Genomic DNA, 21786 nt, shown 5'->3' with positions numbered 1-21786 from the left:
AAGACAAGATAAGGCTCAGGGTGGCATATCATTAATGTATATAAATATCTGAAAGGAGAGTGCAAAGAGGACAGAACCAGAGTGTTCTGCCCAGTGACAGGGCCAGTGGCCACAGGCACAGACACAAACACAGGAGATTGCCTCTGAACATCAGGAAACAGTTTTTTTACTGTGAGGGTGACCAAGCATTGTAAGAGGTTGTCCTGAGAGACTATGGACTCTCCGTCCTTTGAGACACTCAAAAGCTGTCTGGACATGATGGTAAGCAACTGGCTGTAAGGGTCCTGCTTGAACAGGGGTTGTTTGGATCTCCATATGTCCCTTCCAACCTCAATTATTTTGCAATTCTGTGAGTCGGTATTTCAAAAGAAATATAAGAATAAAAGCAAACTACATGGTATTTTTAAAATCTGTCTTGTAGCATAAAGCTGGTAAACAACAGTGGTCCAGATATTTCTGATGTAATGTACTTCATGTGAAATTAAAACCAAGACGTTTTAAATAACCAGGAGCTGCCAAAGCATTGTTAAACATTATCTTCTAAGCATAAATTTATAGATCTTCATTGATCTGAAGCTACTGATAGTACATGGCCAAACTTTAAGGAGATTTTCTGTAAAATTTCCAGTATTTGCACATACATAGGATTACTCTAGAATTAGAAAAACCTAAGTGACTGGACATTTTCCATCTTTTCTGTTCTGTGCTTTCTATCTTATATTCACCTTTCTTTTCCCATTGCAATTCTCCTTTATATATACATATATATATATACACATATCATCAGACTCTAACTATAAGCACAAGTGAATATCTATATATTCATATTCCACTATTATTGTTGCTACTTAGGACAGCTATTTATAATTTTTATATAAAGAATTTAAAGAAAACCTTTAACATTTAACCTAAAGTCCTTGTGTATTCATGACACTGCTGCCTTACTTGTTAAGAAGTCATAGCTGAGAAAAATAAGTATCTAGCTGATGGTAGATTTGTAACTGCAGGATCAGAGTGAAAGAGCCAAATGATGCTTCTATCGGCATTGGTCATTTCAAAGGTTCCTTCATTATTGAATTACCATGTTCTATTAGATTGCCCTACCTCCTTTTCTAACTAACAGCCTGGGCACTCCTGCTTTATACTCACATATAACTATCTATGTGCATCTAGGCTCACAGACATACAAAAACTTTTCTGGTCTTCTCAAAGAAACCCCAAGTTCAAGTCTCTCATATTTTCCTGAGTTCTTTTGGTTTCTCAAATTTTTGCTTTCTCCAAATCTCCTCTGGATGAAGTCAGCCTTAATTTTCTTCAATTTAACCACCAGCTAGCAAGGGCTCCCTTCACGCTTTTCATTGATCATTGTACACTTAGCCAGACTCCCCATAAAGACTCTGCACTTCAGATGCTACTAACCTTCCTCTCAAACATTGTTTCCAAGAGACATATATCAAATTATACCCTTCCTGTCCTGTAACTTCACTTGTTTTCTGACTGTCCTGCCCTAATAAGCAAACTCTCCTGGGAAATAGAAGTGCAGCCTTATTCAAGGTACAGCTGTTACTCAGCCCAAATTAGTTTGCCACTGCAGACAGGAAGGCAGGCAATGGGATGGGGGAAGCATCCCTATTTAAGCAGCCAGTTTTGTACACAAATTCTTTGACTCCTCTCTTCTCCCAGATTCCAGACATCAAACTCCATTTGCACAGATAGACAGAAATGTATGTGATCCTTCTCATATAGCTGCTTAGAGGAGAGAATTTGCAGAAAGAGAGCAGAAAAAATGAATGTTGTGAAAGCAGAGGGGGGCTGAAGGAAAACTTCTCATTCTTTCAGATTTGCTCCCTTTCCAGAGCATATTCTACACCTCCACCTCTCTTGATTGTTATGGAAGATTGGATTAACTACAAACTCCTGCTATTGCTTTCTTGAAACTTACGTTCTACAAACTTGATAGACTGCTCACACTTTGTGTACTTCCTGGAGTTTACCAGCCAGGCAGCTTGTAAATAACAAGATTATATTGAAATCTTGAAATCAAAAACTCTTCAGCCAACTTTCCTTATGTGTATTAAAATTTGTCTGGGGCTATTCTTCTTTTCAAAACAAATCTGATTGCAAAGGTCCCCTTTGCCTACAATGTATTTAATTATTTCTCCAGTTCATTATTTTGCTGTTTTGATAATGATGATTATAAAGACAGAAGAGTTACAGTGACACCTCTTACACTGTTAATATTTTTTTTTATTTTTTATAAGAAGCTCCATTCAATTATTTTTTCTACAGACTTGCACAGCTTTCCTATTTTTATAGCATTTAGGGTCATAAGAAGAGTCATTGTGATGCCATCTCACATGCAGCATAGAATAGCAAAATATCAAGGAAAGCTTTTGTATGATACCTCACTGCCTGTGCATAAGCTAAGTATCAGTGCCATCAAAGTGGCTTACTTTAGCCAGCTCAGACAGAACTTTTATTGAAACTGTACTGGAAATAATATGTCTTGCAGAAGTGGGAAATACCACTCCCTCAGAAATATAAACAAACAGAAGAAAAAAATTGACTAGCTATAGATCAAAAACCCATTCTGCTTTCTATCTTCAATAATGGACTTTTTATTTGTTGTACTACGCTGAGCAAACTGCCATAACACAAATACAGAAAATGTATCCTAGTGTAAATTCCATTTTCACTTTGGATTGATCTTTTGCAGCTATGTATTTCTTAAAGAAGCTACTTGAACATCTTGCTTTGAGATTAAAGCAAAAAAATCACAACTTTCTTCAGTCTTTGCAACTTTTGCAATATTGCAACTTGGTAATAAAAGAGGATGCACCTTGTAAATTTAATTTCACACTACTTTTACTACACTTTCCAAAAATGAATACAGAATTAAGGATTTCTTCTTACAGTGTGAGGGAAAGACCTTTGCAAATCTTCCAGTCCTGTGAGGCAAAGCTTATAAATCTAAGGGCTTGACAACTTTGCCTACAGTATTTTCAAAGCGCTCCATCAGAAAAAGCCTTTCTTGATACTTGTTATCTGATCTGTCCGAAGTTCACCTTTCTCACTGGAATGGAAAAAAAAAGTGAGACAGATGAAAGTACATTAGTACTTTAGATTTTTTAAAACTCTCAAGAAGAGGCTTCTGAAAACCCAGAGGAAAGACAAATCTACCTTAAAGATGGGAAGAGAATGCAATGTGGCAGGATTCTAAACCAAAATCTCCTTCTTAACCTTTGACTGCAGCTGAACATGTTCCAGATTACTTCAAAGAGAATAACCCCTGTGATGCTGCAAGTACTAGGTATGCCAGAACAACCCAGAATTCAACTGAATGTAAATAGAGAAGTAGACTATCTCATCACAGTAGGCATGACAAGACACCTGCAGAAGAAAGGGTTAAATGTCTAGTCAAGAAAAAACAGAAGGTGGTTACTCCTTTAATTTTATGAAATCTAATGCTTGCAGTGGAACAAAGTTATGCAACACTGAGAATATATGTTAGAAAAATACAGATACCTTTCCTCTGAAAGGCAGAGTAGCAGTCTTGTCCAGATGCCAAGCTAAAGTTCAGGGATGGAACAAAACCACATCATCATTTGTTTGTCCAGGAACTTTTCATTATTTTCTCCTTTTATATGATTTAAGGCATAACTTGAACAATACACTGGCAGTAGATAAAATGTGTATTTATACTACATTTCTTTGAAATTGTGCTTAAATAACACAAATGCAATTTGAAATCAACCTCAAAACTTGGCAAGTACATACTGGTCATTGAGGGATAGAAGCTAAGATAGCTCTGGTAAAGTCAAGTCAAAAATATAAAATCACGAAGACCTGGATGGAGAACACTGAAGAGTAGAAAATGCAATTCAGAGAATTTTTTTGCAATCTATGAAAAACAATTTGTGAAAATGAGGATTCTGAATATATTCCAGAAGATGCCAGATACAGAACTCTCAAACTGAACTCAGAGACCTATCTGTATCACCTAAAAAAACTCTCTACATCCATCTCCCTACAGAGTTCACTCTGGTTCACTGCTTCCTTTGGTGTTATTGTCTGCCATGGGGTTACCATCAGAGAACACTGGTAGGCAGTACTTCCCTCTAATATCTATTTTCAACCGCCTAAATTGGTCTTCATAGGATTCCATTGTGCACACTGCAAAGAAACTTGTCTTGTTGCCAGCTAGAACTCTGAACTACATGTCTTTCTTTTCTTCACTGTTCTTTTTTTGGTTCACAAGCAACCTCCTACCAAAAGCAGAATCTGCAGAAGAGACTACATCCAAGCGATAATGCAATGAAAAAGTATGAAGAGAAGCCCAGGTGGCCACCTTGCAAATTTCCAATGTGGAAGCCTTCGACCTCTCCGCCCAAGAAGCAGCTATAGTCCTAGTGTAATGAGCTTTACAAACCCTGGGAGTCTCTTTACCCTTAACTATATACGCCTCCCTAATACAATCCCTTAACCATCTAGCTAAGCAACTCTTAGAAGCTATTTGACCCCTCTTAAGACCCCCTAAGAGTACAAACAATCTGTCAGAAGATATGAAATCTTTGATTCTTCTGTGATAAACCCTAAGTGTTCTTCTTACATCCAATTTATGCAGCCATTGCTCTTTGTCATTGCTGAGTTTAGGGAAAAATGAGGGCCAAGAAACTGTCTAGTTTAGATAAAACTCAGATGCCATCTTTGGGACAAAAAAAAATTTAAAAAGAGGAACCATCCAAAGAACTACTTTGTTTCTGATGGAACTTGACACATGTTCTAAATATCAAGATTGAAGTACTATGGGATATAAAGCAAAAAAACCAATTAAAACTGCCCATGAAACAGCTATAGACATAAATGCAACACGACACAAGCACATGAAAAAACACGCTATTTTTGTTGCATCTCTGCATGAGTTACATAGATAAAAGACTCCTGTGAATACTAAAAGCAACCAAAAAAAAAAGAAAGTGCAAGGTTCCCATCTATGTGATGTCTAGGGAAACTTCAGTTCACTTGGACATTAGCCTACCTTTTATGAACTGGCCAGTTTCCCCTAATTTGCCTGCAGTACTACTTGCAGAGTACTGACACTTCAGATATCCCTCACTGCACTGACTGAGGCGTAGACTGGATACGCCCAACCTAGCTTTAACCCACTGAGAGTACAGGTAACTGTCTAGTACCAGCAGCACATGGTTGAATCTGGGCTAATTTGCTCTGCTTCTTAGGCTGGTTCTGAAGTCTGTGCTGCACTGTAAACTTGATACTGGTACTCTAGTTAATTTAAAGCTGCTTTGGACATACCTACACTCTAGATTTTGTTAAATTAAACAACATTTCTAGTAATAAGGCTTCTAAATAAGTACAGAAGATGGCAATTATATTTTCTAGTCATATTATAATATGTTCTGATGAAAATAAAACAAGGATTCTAATCCATCCTTCTTATCAAAACTCAGTCTTCATCAGTGACAAAAATAAGATTATCAGTTTAATACAGGACACTAGCAGAGAAAGTCTTGAATCCCTTTTGGTACTTAACAGAGCCTGTAACTACTGGAAATATAGCTCTCATTCTCCCACATTAAGTAATTTTTCATTTCATCACTACAACTGAGATTTTGGACAATATGAAGTGAAAATAACACAAATAAACCCTTCTTCTAGTCAGATATCTTATTAAAAATTTCTCTGAACATGTCTTCTTTTTACATACTACCTGTAAACATAAAACTTAGCAAAGTTTTGTGAATAGAACCACCTGATCAGAACCTCAACACTAAATACAAAGGTATGTCTGAAGACTTCACTAAAAGCACCTGTAAAATATTTACCTTCACTTGTTTTTCAGGGTAAAAGTAATTTTATGTTTTCTTTATAGAATGCAGCTCCTCCAATAAGATTTAATAATATTTCCCATTCAGATTTTATTAAGTAGAGGTACCACTTAAGAACTGACTTGTCATAGACAGAATTACCCTTAAAGAATATTCCTCAAAGAAGGAGGGTTAACACACTTTAGAGAAACAGTTCTGAATGTAATTAAGCTTGAAAAAATGCCTGCAGGATAAAGTCCTAAATACGCTTCCTGGAAAGTAAAATATTTCTTATTAATGTTGAAATCTTTAAGTTCTCTGAATTACTGGAGATCACGTCTTAGAGTGTAGTTACTTAAATGTCAAATAAATTTCCCACTCAGGAGTTTTTCAACTTCTTTGCACTTTATCACAGAATATACTAATAAAAAGACTTACAATCACTCACTGAATGTGTACCCTGTCCTACACATGAGGAGGACTCCACAATGTGAGAAGTTTACTCTAACACCTCTTTGTAGGATCAAGGCCACAAAACGTAAATCATAATATATAACAGCTTAACATTTCTTGAGAATTAGTAAAACTGAGAGATTAAAGGAGGGAGAAATACACTGAAACCAATTGCAAAAATGGAACTTGAATGCAAATTTTATTATAGCTTTGATGTATAGTCTAAAAATACATAAATTAACCTGTACTTCTTTATTTCAGAATGTCAGGATTACAGAGGAAGAATCCGTCAACAAAATGTGTGCCTCTGAACTCATTTAATATTTTTATTTTCATCAGTTAAGTATTCTAAGACTACAATCCCAAAACACCTTTCTCCTCAGCTTGCAGCTTGACTACACAGAGAGTGAATATTTGACTCCACCTATCCTCTCTCCCTGAGCAGCCTCGACTCATTTCTGGTCTGATCTTTTCCTGCAATAGAATCAAAGCTCTTGAAACAACTTGGTCTCTGGTGACTTGGAGTTTTTCTACTGGCAGAAGCAGTAGAGTAGAAGAACATTTATGAGCTTACTGTGACCTGAAAGGTGTTATTCACCTGCATTTTCATATTAGGTTCTCCTGAATAAAATTAGATGAAAAAGAGAGTGAGCTTGGAATCTATAGCAAATGCAAACTTGAGGCTTGATCATTTTACTGAGGTAGAGCCTACTTCTGTAGAACACCCACTGAAGCCAGTGGGATAAGCATGTTAATAAACATAGTACATATTAGTAAGTGTTTGTGAGAACTACAGGTTAAACCAGGACTATATTCTTAAACATTAAGTTGCAAGTATACTAAGATCAACCAAACTGATGTTCAAGTCAGTGCTTTTCTCTCTTGAAAAAGGCATCTTTCAAGGATAAGTTCAGAAACAGTCAATTTCAAAGAATTCAGACTCCATGTATTGTTGTGTCCTATATGAAGCACAGGATTTTACAGATAATTCAGTAGGAAATATCATGTTACAGTGTTTGATAGTTTTTCATTATGATTCATTATCTACAGTCAGTACATCACATCTTTACATACAGCTATGAGTTCTTTTCCTCAAGTCATTGTGCTCAAATATAACTGTGTATTACAAAGACTTCTTCAGTGGATATGGTAACAAACTTATTTTCAAAATATGATGACATAATTTAGGTAATTAACGTTGAAAATCATATAAAATTATATTTTGCACAAAGTAAATCGATATATTATTTGATTGATTACCTTGAACGTTCTTATTCCGCTCCATAAATGAAGGCAGCAACAGAATTTCTGCACAGAGCTCTTCAATTTTTTCCTCCATTAATAAGAAGAGTTTGATAAGTTGAGAAAGACATTTGAGTTGATACAATGTTAAGCAGAAGTTCCTTCCTTTTTTGGGGTATTCTTGGGAGGCTGTTCAAGTAAAATAATAAAATAACATTTATTATAGCCTAAAAAATGATCCTGCAAAATTGATTATGTAAAACAATATATCACATAATTTCATTTTTCTTACCGTATAATGTATCTTTTTCTCACTATAAAATACTGTTACATTAGTTCTTCCTAAGTCTTCAGCATTTCTTAATTATCTTGGAAGTCACAATTGAATTCCAGGTTTTGTTATTCATTAACTAGGATATTTTTCCAAGCAGTGGATCTACTCAAAAACTTTCTCACCTGTGTTTTACAGAAAACCCACTGTGTTGCAAAAGCCGAAAAGGAAAAAACCACGTCATTACTGTATTCTAATGGTTTGGGACATCACATCAGTTGTCACTCTGCAAGTCACCTTGTCTGTTTAACAATCTGCTAGCACAATACAGTTGATGAATATGACATTTGAGTGAAAAGAAACATCAATCTAACACTCCACAACTTTAAATATGTGGGGTTTGAAAACAAGTGAGACTGTCAGTGAGCAAATATCAGCAAGTATTATAACTATAAGCATTTGGTATTTAAAAGAAGAAACTGAACATTTTATTTTGAAAGGTTAACACATGTAATCATAACATATAATCATGTCACATCAACCAGGGAACTCTTGATTTGAGCAAAGTTAGACTATAAACGACTGTGAGATGTTTCCAATTCAGTATTACCTAACCACATGGGTTTAAGTATTTTAATTTTATAATTTCTTTAAATGCAACAGATTTGCACTTGTATGCAAATTGTGGCAAGCTGATACCACATTCCTATGCAGTTCTGTTGCAGATGTAACATCAGCAGAACAGTTTATCTAGAAAGTGTCAGAGTGAGAGCCAGAGTAGTTTGAAAGGGAAGCTCTGAAAGACGAAAACAAATAAAAATTGATTGAGATGTACTTTTATGTGTCAGATCTCTCTTACCTTTGCAAATTTGAAATACTCTGTACCGTCCTTTTTCCTCCAAGTTTCTAGATATTTTTTTAAGCATTCACAAATCACTTTTAAATAGACATAGATCTAAGAAGCAGAGCTGAGCTCTGAATACTAATTCCCTAATTTACTATTCCAGTTTTGCAGCCTTAGAGATTAAAATGCGGGTTTTGCATCCACATCTGAATTTCCTCAAAATTCCAAACAGATGTATTCATGCTAGTCCCTTGCATTTCAAAGAATGGGAAAAGAGTTATGCATAATTGCCTCTGTTAGTGCCTTTCATCTCTGAATAACAAGTAAATAATATCTTTATCACTGGATTTCTTATTTTAAGTCCTAAACTTACAAAAAACCACATTCTGCTATTCAGAGATCTTGACTGCTTACCTGAAGACTAGAGAATATAATCTGAGTTTAACTGACATGAAATGACTGCATGAGTCTGTGGTGTAAGAACACAAAACATATCATAAAAATGAACGAAACATTAGTTCCATCTCCTATAATTTGAAAACCTTGTGATGCTCTTGCCTCCTTTCTTGAGAAACACAGAAACCTTGCAATTATTTGATTGCCACAAATGATATTAGACTGAAATGAAGCGGACCTAGAAGACAAAGGTATACCACAGTAATACTATTTTTAGAAAATATTACTAAACTCAGAAAAAAGTAAAAACTTTAACTTTTACTTTCAATGATCATTCAAAGTATATTTCAGTTTTATTGTTTCTCAGAACTGACAACTCATTTATTCAGTGCTTCATGATCAAATAGTGTGCACACACCTGGGTATCCAAAGTTTAACTGAGAGGTCTTATATACATCCAGACTGTTAGGTTTAAAATACTGATGGCAGCATTTAACTTTGAAGACCACTGACCAGGCTGCTTGAACAAGCATATCATAATCCATTTTTCAGCAGAGTAGAAGGCACTTCTTTTCTGACATTGTTCTGGTTGGACAACTTACAGGACAGAAACCTTTACAAACTGTGTAACAGCCAGGAGCTAAGCAGATATTGCTATGACATAGAGAAAATCTCAAAACAGGTTTGTAAATCTTGTAGGAGATTGTCATTAAGAGAACCTGTCTCCATGTGGACAGATGTGAAATAGACATGGGGACTGACTGTGATGTATGTTCAACCAAACCTAATTGCCATCAACCTGTTAGGAAGAAAATCAGCCATATTCACAGAGTGGAACAAGGTTACTCTGAAATTATGAAATGGCTCATGACTTATGGTTAGTCAGAGAACTAACATAACCCATTTACTCAGGTGACACTGTATGGCAAGAGAAGCACCCCTCTGTGATGTAAACGGTCTGAAGTTGTTGTTAGCACCCTATTCAATTCACAGAGAACTGCACACACGGTGACTGAAAGCACATGAAGCTTATCTCAGCCAGCCACAAATCAGTTAAGCAGTGGCATTCCAGTCTACCTGCAGAATAGAAGGGAGCATGGAGAAAGTTACATGATACAAACCAACTTCCTTTCTGAACCACTCGCAGTTTGCTATCATTCATCTAAATTTGATTTTTTCTGCACGTCTAACTTCAATTCACGTAGTCCTTGTACAAGGAAATAGCTGCAGCAGGATCTTTGGGTATAGGCAAACATCAACAGGACTTCCATAGTGTCTCCTAACAACATGTTGGCATCCTGTTAAAGAACTACCTTGCAAGAAGAATTTCTGAAAAGAGACAGAAAGGCTGGTACAGAGGCTACAGAGAGGTAAAGTGGACCATACACCCTTTGTCTATGTGCCAATGGGCCAATTTTAAATATTGCTCTAAATAGAGGTGAGATTGGGACCTAAACAAACATAGAGGAGTAAAAAAAGGTTCTGAGCTTCTGAACACAGGGTCAGATTTCAATTTCTGCAGAACAAGAATCACAAAAGTACTGCTATACAAAACCATTCCTTATACTGATGATTTGCTCTGGAGGCCGAATCTTGCAGCAGATATAGCCTAAGTCAGTACAATGAGGTATGCTGCAGCGTAGGCCTCTGAAGTGGCTAGTTAGGGCCATTAAGGCCCACTAGTGCATGCAGGGCTTTTCTTGCATAGCCCTTAAGGAATTTCAGTTTTCGGACTAAAACCATAGAAAACCAGCTAATTTTTGGAAAACTGTATTTCTGCTTGACCAAGGACAGCACAATTATTTTGCTAAGAGGAAAGAAGAGAAAGTAGTTGAGATTTCTGCTAAATACACTGTAGTCCTTTCTAGGGGGTAGGAGGGAGAAGAAGTGGTAAAGACAAAAAATTTACTTGAATTAACTTGAGCGTACATTATTTATATGTAGCAAGTAAAAAAAATCTTTATGAGTCACTACACAAAACTGGAAGGAAGCAAAGGAATAAGCTCAAAACTTTCATGCAATTAACAACTCTACATTTAGATAATCCTGTCATATAGAGACAAAGGGGACCTAAAGGGCACTTAATTTCTTCAGGTACGCTGATTTGCCACCACAACGATGAAATGACAGGCAGCAGAAGTCATCCCAAACAAGGTTACTCTTAAAAAGCTTTTCTTATAGAAGAAGGTGGCCCAGGTAAAACTAATATTGAATATCTATCAATTTGTTTGTGTGCTGGTGCCAAAGCAGCCAATGCAGTCATACAGCATCAGAGAAAGGAGAGGCATTCATTTTTATGTTTGGCCTTTCATTTTAGCAGAATGGATTTAAGGCTGAAGAAACTTTCCGAAGATCTAAAGCACATGCTACTCCTGTTGAAGAATACACAGTCCATTTCGTGAGACTATTTGGCTGGTTGTAGCTGGACAGAAGCATGCTGGTCTTCAGGAGGTATGAGTGAGCTGACATAGCTGATCAACCATCCTGCTAAACTGAGGGTAACAGACTACAGTGGATCTCAAGTGTCTGTTCAGGTCTCATCCAAGCCTCATGACATCAAAAAAGTAGCACATGCAGAGCAGAACACTAGAGAGCTAATTCTACTCAATATTATTCTAACAAAAAATCAGCATGTCATTCAAACAGCAAGGTTAAATTTGGTGTGGATACCCTATATCTTAAACACCGAATCTCAGTTTTTCTATATTTGCAAGTAAAGTTATTTTCAGAAAACCAACACGACCACTTGAGAGATCTTAGGAATTAAAAAGATGGTATCAGAGAATTTCACTTAGCCAGTGATGAAGTTCAGAGGTGTCCATATGAATTCTAAGACAACTAGTAAGTTAATTAAAGCATTTTTCAAGCAACATAGAGTGAAAAGACACACATTCTATAAAGCACTTCATCATAGTACCTGAGCTTCTCCTAAGTACTTAAATTCAGAAGCAAGGTATCTGACTTTTACCACTTTTAGAGATCTTCCATCACCTCTAGAAATGAAGAAACATGAGAAAAAAGGCTGAGCTAGATCTAGACGACCTGTATACCTGCTAACTTGTGATTTTATAGCAAGTTTCAAAAGTGATACTTTCCTCAAAGCTGTAGCTCCTAAAACGATTAAAAAAATGTTCCAACTTCCTTGGTTATAGCCTAGAGGCATTTAAAATCTCAAAACGTGTATGAAAACGTGTATGAATGAGTCCCATAAGTTTAATGTAACTTTTGTGATTATTTTTCTTTCTTTTCTTTTTTTTTAATGAGCGTGGCACCTTAAATATTTTAAACAATTTTGAATTCACAACATCTCAAAAACTGAATGGCTAATTCTGATTATTTCAAGTCATCCAACCATGTGACGCAGAAAAGTGTGATGCAGAAATCCCTGCAACAGAGGTGAGCTCACTGTGGGTGTTCAAGAATAGCTACACTATGACAGCACTGCTCTCAGATTAATTAGCCTTTACTACTCACTGTACAGAGCCACATGGTTAAACTGCCTCTGAGAGTAATGATGGAATCCTTGGAAAGCAACCTGATGACTGTTTTCTTCAGTGATTACAGTGGGGATTTCTCCCTCAGCAGGAACCAAGGGTCTAAAACCCTCTAAAATCAATTATACTATAAATTACTTTCCCAATACATTAAATATCATTCCCCTGCCCCATTTATAAGGTTCAATTTCATATAAGATAGATCTACAATATTGTTCTACAAGGGACACAAGAAGGCAATGTCAGGGATTTCATCCAATAAAGCTATATGAGGAAGAAAATAAAATATAAAAAGTTCAATATTAAACTTAAAATCTAGCTACAACCAGCATACATAATAAATGGAACTATCCCATTATTAAAATCTGAAAAGAAATAGCCTAATAAGGCAACAAAAACACAGTTGCTGATAATCACTGTGTATATGGGTATTTCAATGGGTAAATTTTCAAAGCAGTGCACAGGGAGTTACATACATAAATTCCATTAACAATAATGTGTTCCTCAGCTCTCAACGATATTAACTTTTAAGTGACACTATAACTATTGTAACAGTCTTGCATTTATGACTGCATTAATCTGCACACTATCTCCTAAACAGAGCTTCTATGTAAGCTGTATTATTCTTTTGTTTGCATTTATTAATGATATCTTAAATTTTTATGGACATCTGTTCACAGTTTTCTCGAACTGCATGTTGGTGTACCTTATTTAATGCAACTGCTAGGTTTAAATAATTAGTATTGTTGGATACAATCACTAATTTCCTCATACTGTAAGGACCAACTGAGTATTTTGGCAAAGCAGATGTAATACATGGTATTACACAGAACTAAATTATTACAAACAGTGCCAGCAGTTTTCTATACACAGTACTTAAGATAATTATAAAAAATCATCTTCATTACTGCATGCTAGTTTTTTTTAACAGTTTAATTTGGATAGGTTACAAGATACGTTCAAGTCACACAGACACAATTACTGCAAACCCAAGAAGCTACAAAATGTTCCTAAACAAATATCTTTGACCCTGTTAATGTCTGTTTCTTATTAATATAAGGCTACGTTTTTTGTAGCATGAATTTTTTATGAAATATGAAAAAAAAAGAAAGGAAATCCCTTAACAGTTGTTATTGATTCCACCACTTACTGACTGAAAGATAAGCGCCATTTACAATGCAGAACAGATGCAGATGCTGACAGAAATGTAAACAATTGTTGCTTGGCTTACTGCCAGATTCTAAGCTGATACATTAAATTCCAAGTGAAGCACATTTCCCCTATAGATTGCATTTACTGTCCCTTCATTTCCTATGTGCTCTGTCTCTCTCTTGCTGTGCCTGGCACTAAGCTATTTTCAGTTCTTTGGTGACCCCTGAGGCCTACTGCTACCTCACATAGCCATTAGAGAAGGGAATTGCATGTGTCTGACATGGCCTGAAACCAATTATTTGATATTTTCTTCAGAATGATGCCCAAGTCTATTGGGAATGAGCAATCATGAAATAATTTACCTCCTGATTTAATTTTTTTCTGCACAAATTTGTTGTAGCCTGAGCTAGCTATACACAGCTGCCTGCAACATATCTCTGTCATATCAAGATTCTACTTGAAATGATGAAAAAGGAAAGGAGAGAGTAGAATTGAATAGAATAGGTTGGGGAATCCTGCTTTTAAAAGGCATTGACAAGTTTATCAGATATACTGTATACTGATCACATGTGCTCTCTGCTGATTGAAACTGACAGATTCAGAAAGAACTATTAGAGCAGCAAAGGAAACCACATGGATGCAAACTGTTACCCAAGTGCTTAAGGTTTTTTAAACACCTGTCTTGCTTTGCAGCTCACTGTTTGCAGTGAAACTTAGGAGTTCCAGCATAATCTGATAAAGCATTGAAGTAAGGGATCTCAACTTAAGTATAAACATGATAAGCATGTATAAATTTGCATATATTTAATCAAGAGAGTATTTCTGTCATAGAAAGAGGTACGTCACTGCCAGCTATTAAACAACCTCAGTGAAGACTACACTAATCTTTTGAAAGAGATTCACTATACATAAATTTTTAACCAAATCTGCTCCATATCATGAGATCAGTTTCTACCTTACAGTGAAGGTTGATTCCATATCAGGTTGCTAGATGTTTGTTACTAAATGCTAAGGTCCTCTGTTAAAGTTGAGTGCATAGGTTCACCAAAATTAAACATTTACTTGCAAATCATGTTCACTGACCAACTGATGAAAGAAAGGATAGACCAGTGCTGGAAACACGGGCTGGAGAACAAGAACATCTAATCACACTCTGACATCAAATTCATGTTGTAATCTCAAGCACATCATCTCACCCATCTGACTCCATGACAGCATACAGCTACAGCTCTGATGAACAAATTACAGACTTCCTCAAGTGCTCTGAGGATGAAGTGCCCTGTAATCATGTTTAATAAAATTACTTTATACACAGATACCTATCTGAGTTTGCCCTGAAACCAGAGACTCAACCTGCTCCTTAATTATCAAAAACACACCTATCCTCTAATAAATTACAAGACATTCTGATTATGCAATTTCTGATAGACAATGACATTTTAAACAATTCAAATGTAAACAAACCAATGAGTCTCTAAATTAAAATTAATTAATGATGGGTTCATTTGAGGAATTTAGCAGTTGGTATCCAATAATTTCTGATAATTATCATAATATTGAAATAGATGACATTCTTTAAACTTCCCTTTAATTAAAATTATTTTAAAACTTATAGAAAGACTATATGTGCAGTTGTTTATAGCAGTTATGGGCAGTTTTTTAGGTACTATTCAATAATTGGCAATTTGTTCTGAAGCAGCAACTGTAAGCAAACTGTCCTTTGGAAAACTGACAAAATGCTACTTTTGGTAATATTTCTCAATAGAACTGAAACCATATTCTGGCCTTACCAATGACATAAACTGGTTCCACATGCATTTTTTTTTTTTCTTGTCTACTCTGTGGGCTGAAGGAGTCATTGCATTTCCTGAAGTCTTCACACTCACACACAGAAAACACCAAAATAGTGTTTGAAGAAAGCATAAACACTGAAAGTCTGCAGCAAACTGTAAATAGACCTATATTGAAACAGTAGTCTTTGAAGCGCTCTAAAAGTTGATCTTCCTCAGTCTCTGCTGAAAGAGAAATTAAGCACTGCCAGATCTCTCAAACTTTCTCATTACTTAACTTTGATAGGACTTGCATTTAGTATTTCCCTGTAAACCATTTTAAAATACTTGGCTGATAAAAGACAATTCTAATTTGTATTTGAAAACACAATAATTAACATATTTATTTTAATCTGATTTAAATTTCTTTAATGTTTGCAAATAGAAAAATATCTGCTAGTTTAATTACTATCCTTCTGCATCTACATTCACAGAGGAATTGTTGGGTCTCTCACAGATTGGTTCATTACATCAGACTCACTCTATTTAAATTAGATTGCTAGGAACTTTCAACCAATCAGGAGTTTCTATCAAGTGTTCATCATTCCTTTGTGTAGTCTATGTATGACATTATGTATTTCCTTAAATAATAGATTAAAGTGCCTGTGTTACTTTTGTTTCTCTTACTCCTTGGAATTTCCAAGATATAGCAGAGCCAGTTCAACTCTATTCTAATAAGACCAAAAAAAAAAATACTTATAAAGCTGGAATCAATATTCATATTTCTGCTTCCTAACTCTTTATATTTCAAAACCCTAGTTAGGCTAAGTCACCACAAAGTTCTAATGAGTACTTTTACAAGGAATATAAACATCAGAAATAAAACTAGGCATACAGAAAAAAGGGCAGACTGCCATTTCAAAACTTCTAGAGAAATGTTTGGAAATTCATAATCTTTTAACAAATATTTTGTAGAAAGACTAATATACAAAAGAAGGATTAATCACATCTGTCAGCACAGATATAAGTTCCCACTCACTGAGCTGAGACTACACAATTAAAACACCTCCTTATAGATGAGCTGCTAGTATGGTGTGTGACAGAACACCTAATAATGTCACAGAAGGTGCTGGACTTTTCCAGCACATGAAGAGAAAATCAGTGCACTGATTCTTAGCCAGAGGATGATCAGTGCATGAATCTACTGAGGAAAACAAAGCTCTTCTTGAAAGTCTGAGACCAGTAACTGATCTAATTTCAGACAGTCCCAAACATTCGTGGGCACTAGGACTGGGTTATAATCACACTTGTTCTTTCTACATCAGACAGACAGAAATATCCCTATTGCCTTGCTCTATTCAGTAAATGTAGTGAAAAGTACTATAAAATGACTGAAAGCTTTGCTTTTCAAAAACTCAGTAGATACAGCAGCCCCTTGATTGAAGATGGAGGGGTTTTAAAAAATTCTAAGCCTAAGCCACAGTGAAAAGAATATTCATATTCTAATTCGCATGTAACATCCATCTTGTGGATGTGACCCCCACCAATTTAACCACTTTTTTTTTTCCAAAAAAGTATTGTGACTAATTTTGACTTTTTCCCATACAATTTTGTGACAGAAGAAATTCTCTGTCTTGACAAAAATCAGTCAAGACCACCTAACAAACTTGTGCAGGAGACTCTTGAAGACATTTTTTAAATATTCTCTTATCTGCCATAGTTCTACACACTTGTCTTCACAAAGGCCCGTGTTCTTAAGTAAAAGAGAGACTATTACCATAATTCTCTCTCAGATTGTGTCACTTTTTGTTATTAAACAGAAAACTACAGTACATAAATCTCAAAATGAACTCTGACCACTCTCCAAGTATCAGACTAGAGAGTCAATCAGTTTCATCTTTTAAACCTGGGAGGAGAATGCAACAATTAGAGAGTATAGTGAGTTAAAGGCTTTTTTCATGTTGCGGAAGAAAATGCAGGTATGATGTGAAAGCACAAAGGAAGATAATTAGTTGGTGTTTGCTAATTGTGGACATTTTGAAAGAAAAAAACCAAACCAACAAACCAAGAGTGAAATTATGCCCCTTTCGACCTCTACAGAATTCTGAAAACAGATTCAAATTCTGGTTGGAAAAGATAAAGTGGAAGAAATTCATTAGGACACAACAGTTTATAAAATATAAACCAAAATATAATTGAGAATTTCATGTTTAAAAATATTTAAATAATTTCAAAAGTAAAGTTAGGATTTACCTATTTTATTAAATAAACTAGATAATAAAATCCCAGAATAGGCATATTTTTAATGACAAAGAATCAATAATGAGATATCACTGGCCATCTTCATATTATGGGCTTAATAAGCAATTTGAAGCCACTGCTCTGAAAAGATGGAACGTATTCAGGCACACTACCAGCTTTGAAATTCTGTCAATTCAACTGACATTTCAGTAACTGAGATACTGTTATCTTACCCCCTACTATACACTTAAAAAGTAACAAGCTTAATGCTTTTGTAATCTTCAAGAAAATGTCATTCTCCCACTAGAAACACATTTGTGGTCCTAGGATATTGTGTTCATATGGCCCTTAAAGGAGTACCTCTTTTCTATTAAAACTTCAACTATGCATGTTCAAACAGATGGTTTTATTTTCTTCTCAGTACTAACGATATTTCTGTTTAATATAATTGTGTAGAAGAAATCAAATACAATATTTGCAAAAATAAGAAATAATATGTGACAAACAAGCTATAAAACACATTATTTCCTATATTATATTCAAGGATATTTATTTTGTTTCCCCTGAGTAACAGGATCTTGCTATGGCTGTCAAAGTTTTATAGGCTTCCCAAGGAACAAAGACAACTTCAGAAATCTGCATCATATCTGTATGTCCACTGATTTTCAATTCTAACTTCTTATATAAATTCCCACTAACACTATTTGCTCCATTATTTGAAATCAGTGGCAATTAAATCTATTGAATATCTCAATATTGATTGACTCAAAAAAAAAATTAGCAATCTTTGGTGACTATATCTGCATTTTTACTCCATCCCTATGTAATAACCATGTAATTTTCGCTCTTGTCTTCATGTTTTCTGTGAAGTTTATATAAGCACAACAGAAAAGTGCTATAGTTTTACTTGATACCTGTTACTTCCCCATTTTTCATGGATGGAAACTGTATAGTTTTTCACTCCACCTGTGTAAGATATGGGAAGATTGTGCCATAGATCACCATGTATGAAGACAGGCTGAGAGAGTTGGGGTTATAAGCATGGAGAAGAGAAAGCTCTGGGGAGAGCGTAGAGCCTGTTCCAGTTGGAGAGGCACTTTTGACAAGGCCATTGAGTGACGAAAAAAGCAGGAATGGCTTCCAACTGAAAGAGAGTAGCTTTAAATTCCATGTTGGAAGTATTTATGTCTTTATAATGTCTAAAAGTCACTACAATATTTATGTGGGTCTTGAAACACTTTAAAGTTTAAAATATTGAAAAAACCTTTCAAATAATTTCCATAGTTAAATTTTAAAATTTCATATTTCTAAACATTGGTCCTTAACAACACATTATAGATATTAATAACTGAAAACTTATTTGTACTAATCCAAGGACCTGGGCAATAAAATTAATTTGATCTGCAAAAGCAGGAAGAAATACTGGATATTATCATCTATAATTCATCCATGGTCTACTTTATACTAGCATGCCTTACAACCACTTCAGAAAGATGCAACAGGACTTTCCAGGACAGAACAGTAGTAAGTCAAGTGACTGAGACACTTTCCCCCTTCATCCTCATACTTCTAAAAAAACAGATTTCAACAGTGGACTGTTGAAATGAGAACGCATGATGGAAAATCAATTGTAACTAAAACATAAATATTGTAAATTATCTGCTATAATTTGTAATCTCTACAGAAGTATCAAAAAAGGTGCAAAGATACATATATTAATGACATGAATCCAAATTTGGAACTCTTTAATTTCCAGATATTAATGAGAGAATAAATTATACTGAAGCTATTCAGTCCTAATTATTTCCAGACATGAATAATCAGGTTTTTTCATTACTAAACCAGAAGGTATCAATGTTATTGTAAGCATATTTTTGATAGATAAGACGAAGATCATAGAAGGTTGGTTGTAGGCCATAATGATGGCTTAAGAGATCACAAAGCAACTGAATTTAAATAAAATGCAAGGGTAAAAGCAAGTCTGAAACTGAAGTTCTTTATTTCAAAGGAAAGAAATTATAAACTAGGGGAAATAAAGCCATATGCACATGAATAGTGGAGAAATTAAATATAAGTTAAATATGTGTCCTGGTTACAGAGAGGGGGGTGGAGTTTAACATGGTATGGGTGTGATCAAGTTATTCTATACACCCACTTCATCGCTGGGGAGCGTGGTTTCAGCAGGAAAAGACCAGGTGCCCTTACCAGAAGTTGGCTATTTTGCTGCCCTCTGGGAAGGTATCAGCATCAATCCCTTTGGACTCAGGACCACTCTGCTGGTGCCCCCTTCAATTTTCTCCAGAGCACAACTATGGACCTTTGGTGCTGAAAGGAACAGCGGTAAAAACACAATCAACTATAGTGTTCAATCGACAGCACCAGTGGGGAAGCTGCCAGCAAGGAACCAGCAGCAGGGGCGAACCCCAACTAGTTGAGCTCATCAAGCTGAGAGGAAAGGCGCCCTGCCGAACCCAGCCAAACCAAGCTGGAAGCCGCGTAGCTAAGTGGTAGGCAAAAAAGCAGCAGTGGCCTGCAGGATCAACCTATGGTGCAGTGAAGCGGTAGAAATGGCAGTGCAGGTACCTGCGCAGACCTGAGCACCAGTGGAGAGGCTAAGCAACCCCTATGCAGACAACCTAGCTTCTGGGTGGTTGTTTGTCCTTCTTTTTTGTTGTTTTTGGTTGAGAGGTAGGATACATTAGCTGCGAGAGCATCCCTGTCATACTGCCTTTGTTCCCAAATACCACATGGTGCTGGGCTGGGTGCAGGCACGGTCACCACATTGCCCTTGTCTGGGGAAACCATATTGGTTTTTTTCCTGGTATCACCTTTCTGTGGGTAAAACACCTTCTCTTTTTTGTATACTTTTTCTATTAATATTGCTGTTGTTATTGTCTGTGTCTTATTCCATTGCTTTGTGCTTTTAATGAATTATTACCTTAAACAATAATCTCTCCTTTTTTTGTCCCTCCCTTACCAGAAAGGTGTAGAGGAAGGAGAGTGGCTTATTTGGAGTTTAATTTCCTAATGGTGTTAAAAGCAGCCCAATATGCAAAACCCAAAACTTGCATTACAAGTTAGCTCAACCAATTGCTGGGAATATGTAAGGTTAAGTGAGCTCAAAATAGATTTTTCTAACCAAGTACTTAAATTTAACATCCCAAAGTTGTCTTCATTTCAACAAGTTACTCCAGAGCCTGTTTCTCTTCTTTCTCTCAACTCCACTGCCCAAATGCAGCTAAACAATACTAAGTCCTTCTATTCAAGTTTAGATATATGCCATATTCATATTAGGTGTTCCACAACCACAGTATCTTCTGTAGGAACTCAAGAACAGTTAAAGATAAAAAATTTATAATATCACAATTTAAATCACAGTTTGCATTTGAATATATCTTTAGAATACAAAAGAAGTTGGTTATATTCTGGAGAAGGAAAAGAGAAAGGAGGCCTGCTAGACACATAAGTAACAGGATGATATACTGCAGTAAAAGTGTAAAATATGAATATTAAAATACATCTCTGAAGGTGGTTTAATTACTTTGTAGCTAAAAATATACCTCCACTTTGCAATAATATTTCCTTAAAAATAATCAACTAGTGATATTTAAGAGCACACTATGTATTGCCTCAGATTTCAAAACCAAGTTTCATTTGGGATTTTAAATGTTTAAGGGTCTCTGGAAAGTTTGTGACTATTTGAAAATATTAAGCCAATGAATTTGAATATGTCAGAAAAGATGAAATTCAGAGCTTAGTTTTAATCACAGGAAAGTAAAAATAAAAAAAAGAGCTAAGTAGTCTACATATGTATTTACACTGTTTATGTATAAAATTATATAAATAAACCAAAGAAAACCTTCCACTAATACATAAATTGTGCATAATTTCATGAGTTTTAAGTTTCTTTGGCAGATGTCTTTTCACTCATAGGAGTAGCTGTTTCTTCATCTAACAGATGAAGAATTAAGATAGGTTAGTAATGCCTGATTAAACTAGCTTAATATTTTGGTAAAAAAGAGGAGCATAAAAAAGGTTCAAAAGGTAAAAGTACAATACACATTTAATAGACTTATTGCAAATAATTTCTGAGAAATAT

General features: G+C 35.5%; 1 protein-coding gene across 11 annotated transcripts in view; it reads right to left on the bottom strand.

Moving 5' to 3' along the window:
• The window catches only part of KIAA0825 (KIAA0825 ortholog), a 248123-nt gene that overhangs the window by 165145 nt on the left and 61192 nt on the right, over nucleotides 1–21786 (bottom strand). For all 11 annotated transcript variants that reach the window (XM_027708751.1, XM_027708741.1, XM_027708743.1 and 8 more), the window contains one exon: nucleotides 7539–7709. In XM_027708751.1, coding sequence (XP_027564552.1) covers nucleotides 7539–7709 — 171 coding nt within the window. The remainder of the gene's footprint in view (nucleotides 1–7538; nucleotides 7710–21786) is intronic.

Source organism: Neopelma chrysocephalum, unplaced genomic scaffold (genome assembly GCF_003984885.1).
Source record: "Neopelma chrysocephalum unplaced genomic scaffold, ASM398488v2 Primary Assembly neopelma1_96523, whole genome shotgun sequence".
NCBI lineage: Eukaryota > Metazoa > Chordata > Aves > Passeriformes > Pipridae > Neopelma > Neopelma chrysocephalum.
The sequence above is the reverse complement of the archived record's forward strand: the minus strand, read 5'-3'. Positions and strand labels throughout refer to the sequence as shown.